Below are 11,121 nucleotides of genomic sequence, written 5' to 3'. Positions count from 1 at the left end.
TTCTAAACAAGGTTTCTCTTTGTAGCCTTGGCTGTCCTGGAACTCACTCTGTAGACCAGGCTGGCCTTGAGCTCAGAGATCCGCCTGCCTCTGCCTCCCGAGTGCCCAGACTAAAGGCATGCACCACCACTGCTCAGCTAAGATCTTTGGTTTTGTTTTTTTTTTTTCTTCATAAATGAGAAAACAGGCTGAGCAAATACCAAACCTCCACATGGGACTTTTCCCTCCTACTTTTATAATGAATATTGTCTATTGGAAACCTCTTATTTGAAGCCCAGCTGGGATTAAAGGCATGCACCACCACTGCCTGGCTAAGAATTCTATTTATGTGGTTTGCCTACAAGTATGTCTGCACCACGAGCATGCCTGGTGTCCAGGGAGGCCAGAAGATGGTGCTGAGTCCCCTGGATCTGGAGCAGTCATATGGGTTCTGGGAACTAAACAGGAGTCCTCTGGAAAACAAATGGTGCTTTTAACCACTGAGCCCATCTCTCCAGTCCCTCCGAGTACTTTGTATTCAACATATTAGCTTGATAACATGGTTTATCGTTGAGTGGCTTGGGGAGGTCTTAGTAATTCTAGGCATTAATCCCTGTCAGTGTATGAGTGGCAAAGATTTCCCTCTAATTCTCTAAACTATCCCTTCACTATGCTGGTTTCCTTTTCTGAGTTTCTGTTTGCTTTTAAGACAGTGTCCTGCTCTGTCACTCAGGCTGGCTTTGAATTTACTACGTAGCCCAGGTTGGTCTCAAACTCAGACCTTCCTGCTTCAGCCTCAGAAGTGTTGAGGTTACATGTGTATGCAATCCCATTTAGGCCAGCTGGCTTTTCAGGAACAAAGTTGTGATCCACTGTGTAGATCGTAAAGCCAACAAATGCGTCTCAGGGGTAACTTTCAGGAGTTGGTTCTCTCCCATCATGTGGGTTCTAGGATTGAATTTGGGTTATCAGGCTTGCCTTGAACCCGGAACCATCTTGTCTGGGCCCTCTGATTTGCCTTTTAGTTTGGGCCCCTGTCCATGGCATGGTGCCATCCACATTCAGGGCCAATCTTCCCACCTCAGCTACACCTCTATGGAAGGTCCTCAGACATGCCCAGAGGTGTGTCTCCTGGAGGGGTTGAGATCCCAGCGGGCTGCCAGCAAAGATTAACCACCACAACCAATAATAAATTACTTAGGAGAGATTTCCTCTGCCCGTGAAATGGTTAAACCTGGCTGATCAGACTCTAGCCTAAAGATGCCCAGAAGGATGTAGGCTCTGCAGGAACAGGAATTAAGTGAAACAGTCAAAATTGTCAGTGAAGAGCTGGGGGCCACGCTCAGCAGTAGAGGGGTTACCTAGAACCATTGAAGAACTGGGGGGTGGCTGAGCATCGGCACGCTTACTTAGCATAGGAAGGCTCAAGGTTTGGCTGTCAGCAAACAATACTGTCAGTTCAAGCTAATTTTAGAAAACTACAGTCTTCATCATTTTTATTATGTGAGTACAGGCACATGGGCTACAGTGTTTGCCACAGAATTTCAGCCTTCAGTCCTCGCCTTCCACCCCAAGACACGGTTTGTCGGTGCCCAAAGCTGCAGAGGGTCCCGCTGTCTGACTCCCAGCTCACTGTAGGAGAATTAGATGTGAGTGCTACAGTGCCCAGAGTGAAATGGGTTCTGGGTATCCAAACTCAGGTATTTACGATTATTTGCCAAGGGCTTTTCCTATTGGGTCACCTCCCCAGCCTTCCTCCATTATAATTCTTGTGGTTCCTAGGGGTTGAACCTATGGCCCAATCCTGTGCTAGGTAGCTAGGTAACGCTGGTCACAACTCCCCCATTCAGTTATATCCGCAACCCACTTCCTTCACCTTTAAACCCTCTCTAGTCCCAAGCCTGGGAACCCAGCCCAGCTACAGTTAGCTCGGTGGCTGAGCCTCCAGTCTTCCCAAGAGCACGCTGTAACTATTGGGCTTCCGTGATACACGCAACAGATTCGATTGATGCCACACTGTAGTCCAATGTGCGTTCTTTTCCTGTGCCCACGCACTTGTGCCCTTCCCTCCTGCTCCTGTCCAAGCACACACAGAATCACACAAGGAAGCAGAGGCCGTGGGAAGCCCGGCACCAACACAACTCGATACTTTTATTGTACAGGACAAGGAGGATTCACGTCTTGGCTCTCCATTTAGTCCTCTAGGCTGAGGGAACATGTGTTTTCTTACAAGGCTCTGACAAGAGGTCCATGCCCAGAACAAGAGCCATACGAACCAGCAGCAACCTCAGCCACACGGAGCCTGGATGCGTGTGTGTGCAAAGGAATTGATGGGTGAGTCTGCTTCGATTACTTGGGTGTGACCCTGAAGACCCGGATGTGGATGGCTGAGTTGTTCCGGATCCTGGTCAGTGGCTCTCGGGAGTCGGTCTCTGGTTCCAGCTCATCCACCAGCTCCACGGTGGAGGTATTGGCAGCCACCTGGAGGGACCCAAAGCTGCCTGCCTGCAGCTGCAGGGCGATGTTGATGGCGCGGTTAATGGCCAGGCCCAAGCCGTGGATGTAAATCTCAGCGCATGCGTTCTGCCCTCGACTGCCTCCGTCCAGCAGCTTTTGGCAGCGGGCTAGCTGGGCCTTAAAGTCAGTCTTCATGTTGACATAAATGTCATTGGGCCTCCGGGGCAGGCGGTGAGGAAGTCGTTTCCGAAGGGTGTACTCCACGGGGTCCAGCTCGGCCTCGATGGCACCACGGGGTTCTCTGTTTTCCGCCATGCTTTCGGCCCTGGCATGGAGAAGGAACAGGATTCAGGGAGAATGAATGACAGGAGAACCCTTTCCTGCCCAGCTTCCTACGGGTGCGACCAGAAGGGGGCGCCCGCGACGCCCCTCTTCCTTCCCGGCCTCTCGATCCCCTCCACTTCCGTTCTCTCCACTCCCGGTTTTAATTCGCTCGTCACGTGGTTCCCCACTCCCGGCGTCTCCGCGCCTACCTTCTCTGTTCCACGGTGCCCTTTCGCTCGCGTGCGGCTCGCCGACCGACCCGACTGGACGCCGCCGCCCGCGACCCTCAGAAAAAAAACAATGAAGAAGCGATCGGAACAGGAACGCCGGAGAAGCGCGCCGACGAGGGCGACGCACTGCGCACGCGCAACCCCGTCCCCAAGCCGGAACCGGTCGGCTCGTAGCCTTCCCGGCCTCCGTTCTCCTGCCCACGGCGTTCCTCGCGCGCATGCGCGGGGGCGCTTCAGTCTCGCGAGACTTCCGGACTCTTGGGGGCGGGGCCAGCTGCCAGAGGTGGGGCTAAGAGGGGCGTGGGCCGAGGTCCCCGGTTGCCCTCCTCTCCGCTGGGCGGGACTCGAGGACGCCGGCGGGGGTCGGTTCTGGAGACTGGCAGGATTAGGAAGGGGGGGTTCGGGGCAGTGTAGGAGCTGCGGTCGCCCAGGGGCCGGGAGGCAAGGCTGGAATCCACGTCTGTCGCACGTCTGAGCTGCTCTCCCTCCCCAGATCCTAGCAGCCCCGGACGCAGAGAGAGCGAAGGGCTCGAGAGAAGGCCGGATGTCCACCTTGGCCTCCTCCCTCTGCAGGGGACCCACACTAGGTGCCTAGCGTTTGCAGCTTCCCGCCACACCTCACCGCTGCACGCCGGCTGCTACCCGCCACCCGCGAGTCACGAGGTGCTGCCCTCTGGTGGAAGGGACAGGGACTTGGGTTCCTAGCCCCTTAGTAGTGGGGACCTGGCTCTCTGTCCAGATTGATAAAGCCTTTGGACAGATCCCTACAGAAATGAGTAAAACCTGTATTTGGCCACCTACCTAGGCAGAATCTGAAGGTTGGAAAGAGAACTTTGCTCAGTGCTATACAGCCAAAGATGACCATGAACTTCTGGTCTCCTTGCCTCCACCTTGTGAGTGCTGGGATTAGCGGGCACCATCGACTGACGGACATCCCTAGCCTCCGGGATTTATGTTGAAATGCAAGGCTTGATATTCCAGACATCAATGTGCTTGTTTAGGTGAAGGCTCAGAAAGAGTTGCAGATATAGACCAGAAATCTTTTTGGTGGGGAGGCTAGGGTTTAGCTGTGTAGCTCAGGCTAGCCTTGGCCTCCCCGGTGCTTGTGTTACAGGTGTGCACCACTGTGCCACCTCGATAAAATTTATCCTAAAACTTATGAAAAGGCAGATAAAATAATCTTTCCAAGCTGTTGGGCTCATATTGTCCCAGCAGTTAAGAGCGCTTGCTGCTCTTCAAAGGTGACTCCCGGAGGATCTGAGTTTAGTTCCCAGTATCCAGGCTGGGTAGCTCACAACCACCTTACCTCCAGCTTCAGGAGGCCTGGCATGCTCTTCTGGCCAATGTGGGTGCCCAGACACTCACACAGACACAAACATAAAAAAAAAAAAATTAGGTGGTGGTGACACATGCCTTTAATCCCAGCTTTTGGGAGGCAGAGCCAGGAGGATCTCTAAGAGAACGAGGCCAGAATGGACTATAAAGTGAGTTGCAGGACAGCCAGGGCTACATCGAGAAACCCTATCTTGAAAAGCCAAAAAGAAAAAAAAATAGACATGTACTTTAAAAACCCTTTGTGATGGTTGTGTATACGATGATGGGGCACATGTATGACATTCTGTGGTGGAATTCCTCAACCTTTACATGGGTTCTGGGGTCAAAGGCTCACACAGCGAGCGCTTTGCACTCTGAGCCATTTGCTGGCCCCTTAAGGCTTAACCATGTCAGTACATTCATTAAGAAGAGTGTGCTGCTGGCAGGTGTAGAGATACAAACGTCAATAAAACAGAGATCTCAGAAACACACAAGCACAACAAACCCTTCTGAGAAAGGGTCTCTTCCATCCAGGCTGACATCAAACTTGCTGAGAATGCCCTTGAGGTTCTGGTCCTCCTGCCTCCATCTGCCAAGTGAGGGAATCCGAGGTGTGGGCCAGCACACCTGATTTATGCAGCACCAGGGATGGAGCCCCGCACTTGCTACCATCTCCCAGCCAATCCATTTTTTGACAGAAATGCAAACATAGCACAGTGCGAAAGGATAGTGGTTCGGGTGCTGCCGAAACAGCCCGGGGAAATAACATAGCGCGGAGCTCGGCTGGTGGTACACACCTTTAACCCCAGCACTCTCGAGGCAGAGGTGGGCAGATCTCTGAGTTCGAGGCCAGCCTGGTCTACAGAGTGTGTTCCAGGAAATCCAGGGCTACACAGAGAAACCCTGTCTCGAGAAACAACAACATAGCGTGGGCAGTGGGTCTAAATAAGAAACTGGTAACTATAAAGCATTTGGGGAAAATGTAAGGGAGCCCTTCAAGAGGCTAATCCAGGGCTGGAGAGATGGCTCAATGGTTAAAGAGCACTGACTGCTCTTCCAGAGGACCTGGGTTCAATTCCTAGTACCCACATGGCAGCTCACAACTGACCCGAAACCCGTGGCAAAACACCAATGCAAACACATAAGTAAATAAAATTCCAAGAGACTAGTAAGCAACAAGTCCAGAGATGGGTGGGGGACAAAGATAAAACTACAGTTTGTCAGAATTTCAAGTAAAGCCACCTGCTTTGAAGTCTAAGGACCAGAGCTGGGCTGGGTCCCTTGGGCCCACATAGTAGGAAAGGAAAGTTCAATCCAACAAGTTGTCCTCTGACCTCTACACACATACGCTCCCCAAACACACTCAAAATAAGTAAATGTGAAAATAAAAAGTTACAAACCGTTAAGGCTGGGCATGATGTCTCACATCTGTAACACAAGCACTTAAGCTGAGGTGGGAGGGTTGTCATGAGGCCAGCTTGAGCTAGAGAGCTCCAGACTCCAATGTAAGACACTGTCTCAAAAATTAGACTTTCATGAAAGACCAGAAGAGCAGGAGAACAAGAGGCATATGGTTGGTCCAGGCACTCAGGATCCTGGGCGCGGAGGCATATGGTTGGTCCAGGCACTCAGGATCCTGGGCGCGGAGGCATATGGTTGGTCCAGGCACGCAGGAGGTGAAGGCAAGAGGATAAAAGGTATCCAAGTACCTGGCCTCCAACTTACGGTATAGCCGAGGATAGAACTGAACCTTTTATCCTTGTGTGTGTCATCTTAGGAAAAGTCATCAAGGTTTATCAAGAAAATACTCCAAAAGCCTGGTAGTGCTGGCACCCTTTAATCCCAGCACTCAGGACGCAGAGGCAGGCGGATCTCTGTGAGCTTGAGGCTAGCCTGGAATACAGAGTGAGTGACCCAAGAAGGACCCCTCTGAGCATTTAAGATTTTACAGGGGGAGGGTCTGGTGGTGAACACGTGTGACAGCAGATGGAGGATTGTGAGCGTCAGGCTGGCCTGGCTGCACAGTACGGTGCAAAAACCAAGCCAAGCCAACAGCAAATAGAGTACGCAAGGCTGGGGTGCATCCTGGTGCATCCCCGGAGCAGGCTGGTCCAAGCCCCAGGACTGCAAGACAACAACAGAACCTCAGACAGACAAACAAAAACTCTCCAGGAATGGCAGGAATGCCCACAGTAGGTTTCCAAGGAATAGGCCACAGTTGGAGATGCCGGATAGCTTCCAGATAATACACTGTAAGAAACACAAAAACAAACTGAAATACCCATTGAAAGAACATTTCTGGTTTTTTGTTGTTTTGATTTTTTGTTTTGTTTTGTTTTGAGACAGGGTTTCTCTGTGGCTTTGGAGCCTGTCCTGGAACTAGCTCTTGTAGACCAAGCTGGCCTCGAACTCACAGAGATCCGCCTGCCTCTGCCTCCTGAGTGCTGGGATTAAAGGAGTGCGCCACCACCACCACCACAGAACATTTCTCAGCAATTAGAGCTGGACCAAGGAAACATCTTGAGCTGTGGGGATATTTGTTATTTACGGGGCTGGGAGCACGGCTCAGCGGACGCAGCACTGGCCAAGGGACCCAAATAAAATTTAAAGGCGAGCACAGGGGTGTGCACTTGTAGCCCTGGTGATGCTGAGATGTGAGTAGAGACAGGAAGGTTCCTGTGCCTGAGGCTCACACAGCCCAGGCTTAAATATGACAACTATATTGTGGACCGAACAACTCAATTGCTAGAAGAAAGTTAACTTCTTCCATGATAGGCCCATTATTATATCCATCACTTATAATACAGCTCTGAAGTGTGATGCTGCAGCACTGGGAGGCTGTAGCCAGCAGGACTACTGCAGGTTCAAGGCCAGCCAGGGACACATTACAAGACTGGGTCCCAAGAAACTAAACCAACTGGAAAACAAGCTAATAAAAACAACCAAACAAAAACACTTCACTACCACAGAAGAAAAAAAAAAATCCAAGAACTGAGCAGTGGTGGGTGCACGCCTTTAATCCCAGCACTCAGGAGACAGAGGCAGGAGGATCTCTGAGTTCCGAGTTCTAGGCCAGCCTGGTCTACAGAGTGAGTTCCAAGACAGCCAGGGCTACACAGAGACACCCAGTCTTGCAAAAACAAAAAACAAACAAAAAAAACAAGAACAAAACTCACTCACAAAACAATAAACACAATTTGTAAATGAGTTTTCTATGACTCAAGCTGTGTGTCTTTCCAAGATACTAAAAATCCTGTTTTACAAGTTAGACTTACAGTGGTGGATGCCTGTAGTCCCCAAACTCAGACAGCTGAAGCAGAAGGATTCTTGTGGATTTAAGGCCAGCCTGAGCTACAGAGACAGCTTGTCTCGAGAACACCAAAACCCAACCAACCAACCAACTACCTAAACAAACGCCAGGAATGGGGACATACCTCAGTGGTACCGTACTTTAGTATATCTGAAGCTCTGGGTTTAGTACACACTGCTGTCAAAAAAGACACCGTGTGTGTACACGTATATATACCTAACCAACCAACCAAAAAACAAACATACATGTAAAAATACACACACACATAACACGTGGACAATGAGAAGGTACTCGGTGCCAAGGTTGATGATCTGAGCTTGAATCTAGGGTTGCCAACTCCTGCAAGTCATTCTCTAACTGCTACATGTGTGTCACGGCAGGTTCACACGCACACTGAACACATACACACAAAAGTTAAAAAGATTAAATCCCTATCTGGCTTTACAACAGGAATCAAAGTTCTCAACCAAAGTTTGGTTTTCAGGCTTTTCTGGGTTTCTTCTCCCATCGCTTTGCTCCACTGTATTCTCCAGTGCGTGTCCATCACTCACATTTTCCTCCTTTCTTAACCAATGATCACCCACCCTGCTTTTCACCTCCAAGTCTAGTCCCAACAAAGGTTGCCTTTCTCGTGTGTGTGTGTGTGTGTGTGTGTGTGTGTGTGCACGCATGTGCGCGCGTGCTGGCACGGATGGGATTCAGGGTCTTGCACAAGATAAGCAAGCACTCCACCACTGAGCCACACCCCGGCCCCTCACTGGGGGATTCTAGGCAGGGGCTCTACCACTGAGCCACACCCCAGCCCCTCACTGGGGGATTCTAGGCAGGGGCTCTACCACTGAGCCACATCAGTGGCCCCAATGAAAGCTTCAGATGAAACTATTAGGAGGACTAGAGCAGTGGTTCTCAACCTTCCTAACACTGCAACCCTACAGTACAGTCCTTCACATTGTGGTGACCCCCAACCATAAAACTATTTTTTTTTTTTTGTTTTTGTTTTTCGAGACAGGGTTTCTCTGTGGCTTTGGAGCCTGTCCTGGAACTCGCTCTGTAGACCAGGCTGGTCTCGAACTCACAGAGATCCGCCTGCCTCTGCCTCCCGAGTGCTGGGATTAAAGGCATGTGCCACCATCGCCCGGCTCATAAAACTATTTTTTTAGATTTATTTATTATGTATACATAATAATGTATACATAATATAATAATATAATAATTTATTATGTATACATAATAAATAATACATACATACATTCCTTCTGTGTGTGCCTGCAGGCCAGAAGAGGGCACCAGATCTCATTACAGAAGGCTGTGAGCCACCATGTGGTTGCTGGGAATTGAACTCAGGACCTCTGGAAGAACACTGAGCCATCTCTCCAGCCCCCATAAAACTATTTCGTTGCTACTTCATGACTGTAATTTTGCTACTGTTACGAATCATAATGTAAATATCTGTGTTTTCTTATGGTCTTCTGGTGTTGCCACCCACAAATCGAGACCCGCTACCCTAGACTGGAGGATGGCTTACAGAGGTGCTGGGTTTAGTTCCCGTACTCTTCTCAGGCAGCTCACAGCCCCAGCTTCAGGGCATTGGGTGCCCCCTCTCAGCTTCCCTGGGCACCTGCACTCACGTGCACACGTCCTTACACAGACACACATGCAGCAAGAATAATAAAAACCCAGACAGTACTGGGGTTCAAGCTGAAGATCAGAAAGGCAAAACATCCAACTATAGAGACCTTTTACCCCTACCAATCTTCACACTGAAAGGGTGAGAGCCAGTCTCCAGGATTCTCAGGCTCCACCTCCACTGGTTCCAGTCCCTTCCCCTTTATATTCCTTTCTCTACCTCCCTAGTGCTGGGATTAAAAATGTTCGACACCCAAACTCTGGGATTAAAGGTGTGAGCCACACCTTTAATTTGTTTCTGAATTGATCTTGTGCAGCCCAGGGTAGCCTTGAAATCAGAGATCCACCTGCCTCATCTCCCCAAACCTGGAATTAAGGGTGTGTGCCACCCCTGCCTGGCCAGTATGGCTGACTAGTGTGGCTACTTTGTCTTCTGATCTTCAGGCAAGCTTTATTTATTAAAGCACAAATAACAGACCACTATAGACACATTCACAGAATTACATTTTAAAATTTTCTTTTTAAAAAGAAGAAAAGGGTTCCTGAGTTGATTCTATCTTTACTGCTTTCGGCTTGGAACAAAATTATGATCCTTTTGTGTATTTAGTTTTTTTGTTTGTGTTTTTAAACAAGGGCTCGAGTTGCCTGGGCAGGCCTTGAACTCCCAGCCCTCCTGTCTCCACCTACTTCCTAACTACTAAAATTGCAGGCTTGTACTCCCAACCCCCAAACCTGGCCAGTCCTCCTTGGCACAGAGGCTAATGGCACTTACCAGAAACAATGTTCAAAACTGTGTCCAGCATGGGGTGCATGCCTGTAAAGGGAGTCAGAGGCAGAAAGATCACCAGGATTTCCAGGGTAGTGGAAGGGCCACCGGGCTACAGTATGTAAGACTGTTTCAAAAACCAAGCCACTGGGTGGCAGAGGTAGGCAGGTCTCTCCGTTCAAGGCCAGCCTGGTCTACTAGCAAGCTCGAGTCCAGCCAAGGCTACGTAGTGAGACCCTATCTCAAACAACAAACCAAAAAACCACAACAGAAGGGGAGAAGGAAGGAAAGGAGGGAGGGAGAGAGGAAACAAACTTCCAAAGAAAACCATGAAGGCACCCACCAAACATTTACACCCACCAGAGTTCATCAGCCTTAAAAAAAAAAAAAGTCATTCCTGAATCTTTCTATTTTTCAAACACACTCTCAGAGGTAATAATTGTAACCGAGGCTGGCCTTGCACTCCTGACCCTTTTGTCTTTACCTCCCAAGTGCAAGGATTATAGCATGCACCACCTTCAGCTTTCTTTGGTTTATTTTTTTGAGCCCAGGTCTCGCGCCCAGGCTGGCCTGGAAACTGCTCCTAAGCGCTGGAGTGCAGGATGTGTTCATTGGCTCGCTGAGACAGGGTCTTCCTCTGTAGCCCAGGCTGGCTTTGAACAGCCGCTCCTCCTGCCCACCAGGAAATCCTTTCACCCCGACCGCTTCTAAATCACTGCGCGCTCGCGTTTCCCCCCCAAACCCGCACGGTGACCCGGGGACAACTCTGCATTGGGCAGTCTCACCTCTAACCCAGGCGGGCTCCCTGGAGGAGGCGGGGCTTGGCCAGGAGAGGGCGGGGGAAGTGGGGACCCCCCCCTCCCCAAGCCTCAGGTTGCACGGGCACCCCGTCACGTGACGAGCGCGGGAAGGGGGGGTGCACTCCCGGGTCAACGTGTCCGGGAGTGGGCGGCGGGGTGCAGCGCGGCCGGGTGGGGGGGACCCCGGCGGGCGGGTCGGAGTCCGAGAGCGAGGTGGCAGGGGGAGCCGCGGCCGCGGTGGCGTTGGAGGGGGCGGCCCCGCGTCCGTGTCACGTGGTACGAGGCGGGCAGCCATCTTGCTACAAACACAAACAG

At 50.7% G+C, this 11,121-nt stretch overlaps 1 protein-coding gene across 3 annotated transcripts; it reads right to left on the bottom strand.

Moving 5' to 3' along the window:
- Positions 1-2,110: 2,110 nt before the first annotated feature.
- On the bottom strand, positions 2,111-11,101 carry Pop7 (POP7 homolog, ribonuclease P/MRP subunit). Of its 3 annotated transcripts, none has more exons than XM_050131127.1 (4): positions 10,792-11,101; positions 10,013-10,054; positions 2,970-3,045; positions 2,111-2,761 (listed from the first exon to the last, which is right to left on the bottom strand). In XM_050131127.1, the coding sequence occupies exons 1-4, from the start codon at positions 11,099-11,101 to the stop codon at positions 2,329-2,331; spliced, it is 861 nt and encodes a 286-aa protein (XP_049987084.1). In that variant the 3' UTR covers positions 2,111-2,328. The 3 variants fall into 3 exon arrangements, with proteins under 3 accessions (XP_049987084.1, XP_049987086.1, XP_049987085.1); XM_050131129.1 differs by lacking the exon at positions 10,792-11,101 and adding an exon at positions 10,523-10,758 and having other exon boundaries at positions 2,970-6,554; XM_050131128.1 differs by lacking the exon at positions 10,792-11,101 and adding an exon at positions 10,491-10,509 and having other exon boundaries at positions 2,970-6,554.
- Positions 11,102-11,121: the final 20 nt, after the last annotated feature.

This window comes from Alexandromys fortis, unplaced genomic scaffold, assembly GCF_014885135.2.
Source record: "Alexandromys fortis isolate MF-2015 unplaced genomic scaffold, M_Fortis_MF-2015_v1.1 scaffold_370, whole genome shotgun sequence".
In the NCBI taxonomy this organism is placed as follows: Eukaryota; Metazoa; Chordata; class Mammalia; order Rodentia; family Cricetidae; genus Alexandromys; species Alexandromys fortis.
The sequence above is the reverse complement of the archived record's forward strand: the minus strand, read 5'-3'. Positions and strand labels throughout refer to the sequence as shown.

Bases quoted from the DNA above. Each gene is read 5' to 3' on its own strand.
- Pop7 (XM_050131127.1), bottom strand. From the start codon at position 11,101: ATGGCTGCCCGCCTCGTACCACGTGACACGGACGCGGGGCCGCCCCCT. The intron at 10,055-10,791 runs GTGAGACTGCCC...CTCCCTTTACAG, and splicing joins GGAGCCCGCCTGGGTTAGAG to GCATGCACCCCATGCTGGAC. The intron at 3,046-10,012 runs GTAAGTGCCATT...TTTTTTTCTGAG, and splicing joins AGTTTTGAACATTGTTTCTG to GGTCGCGGGCGGCGGCGTCC.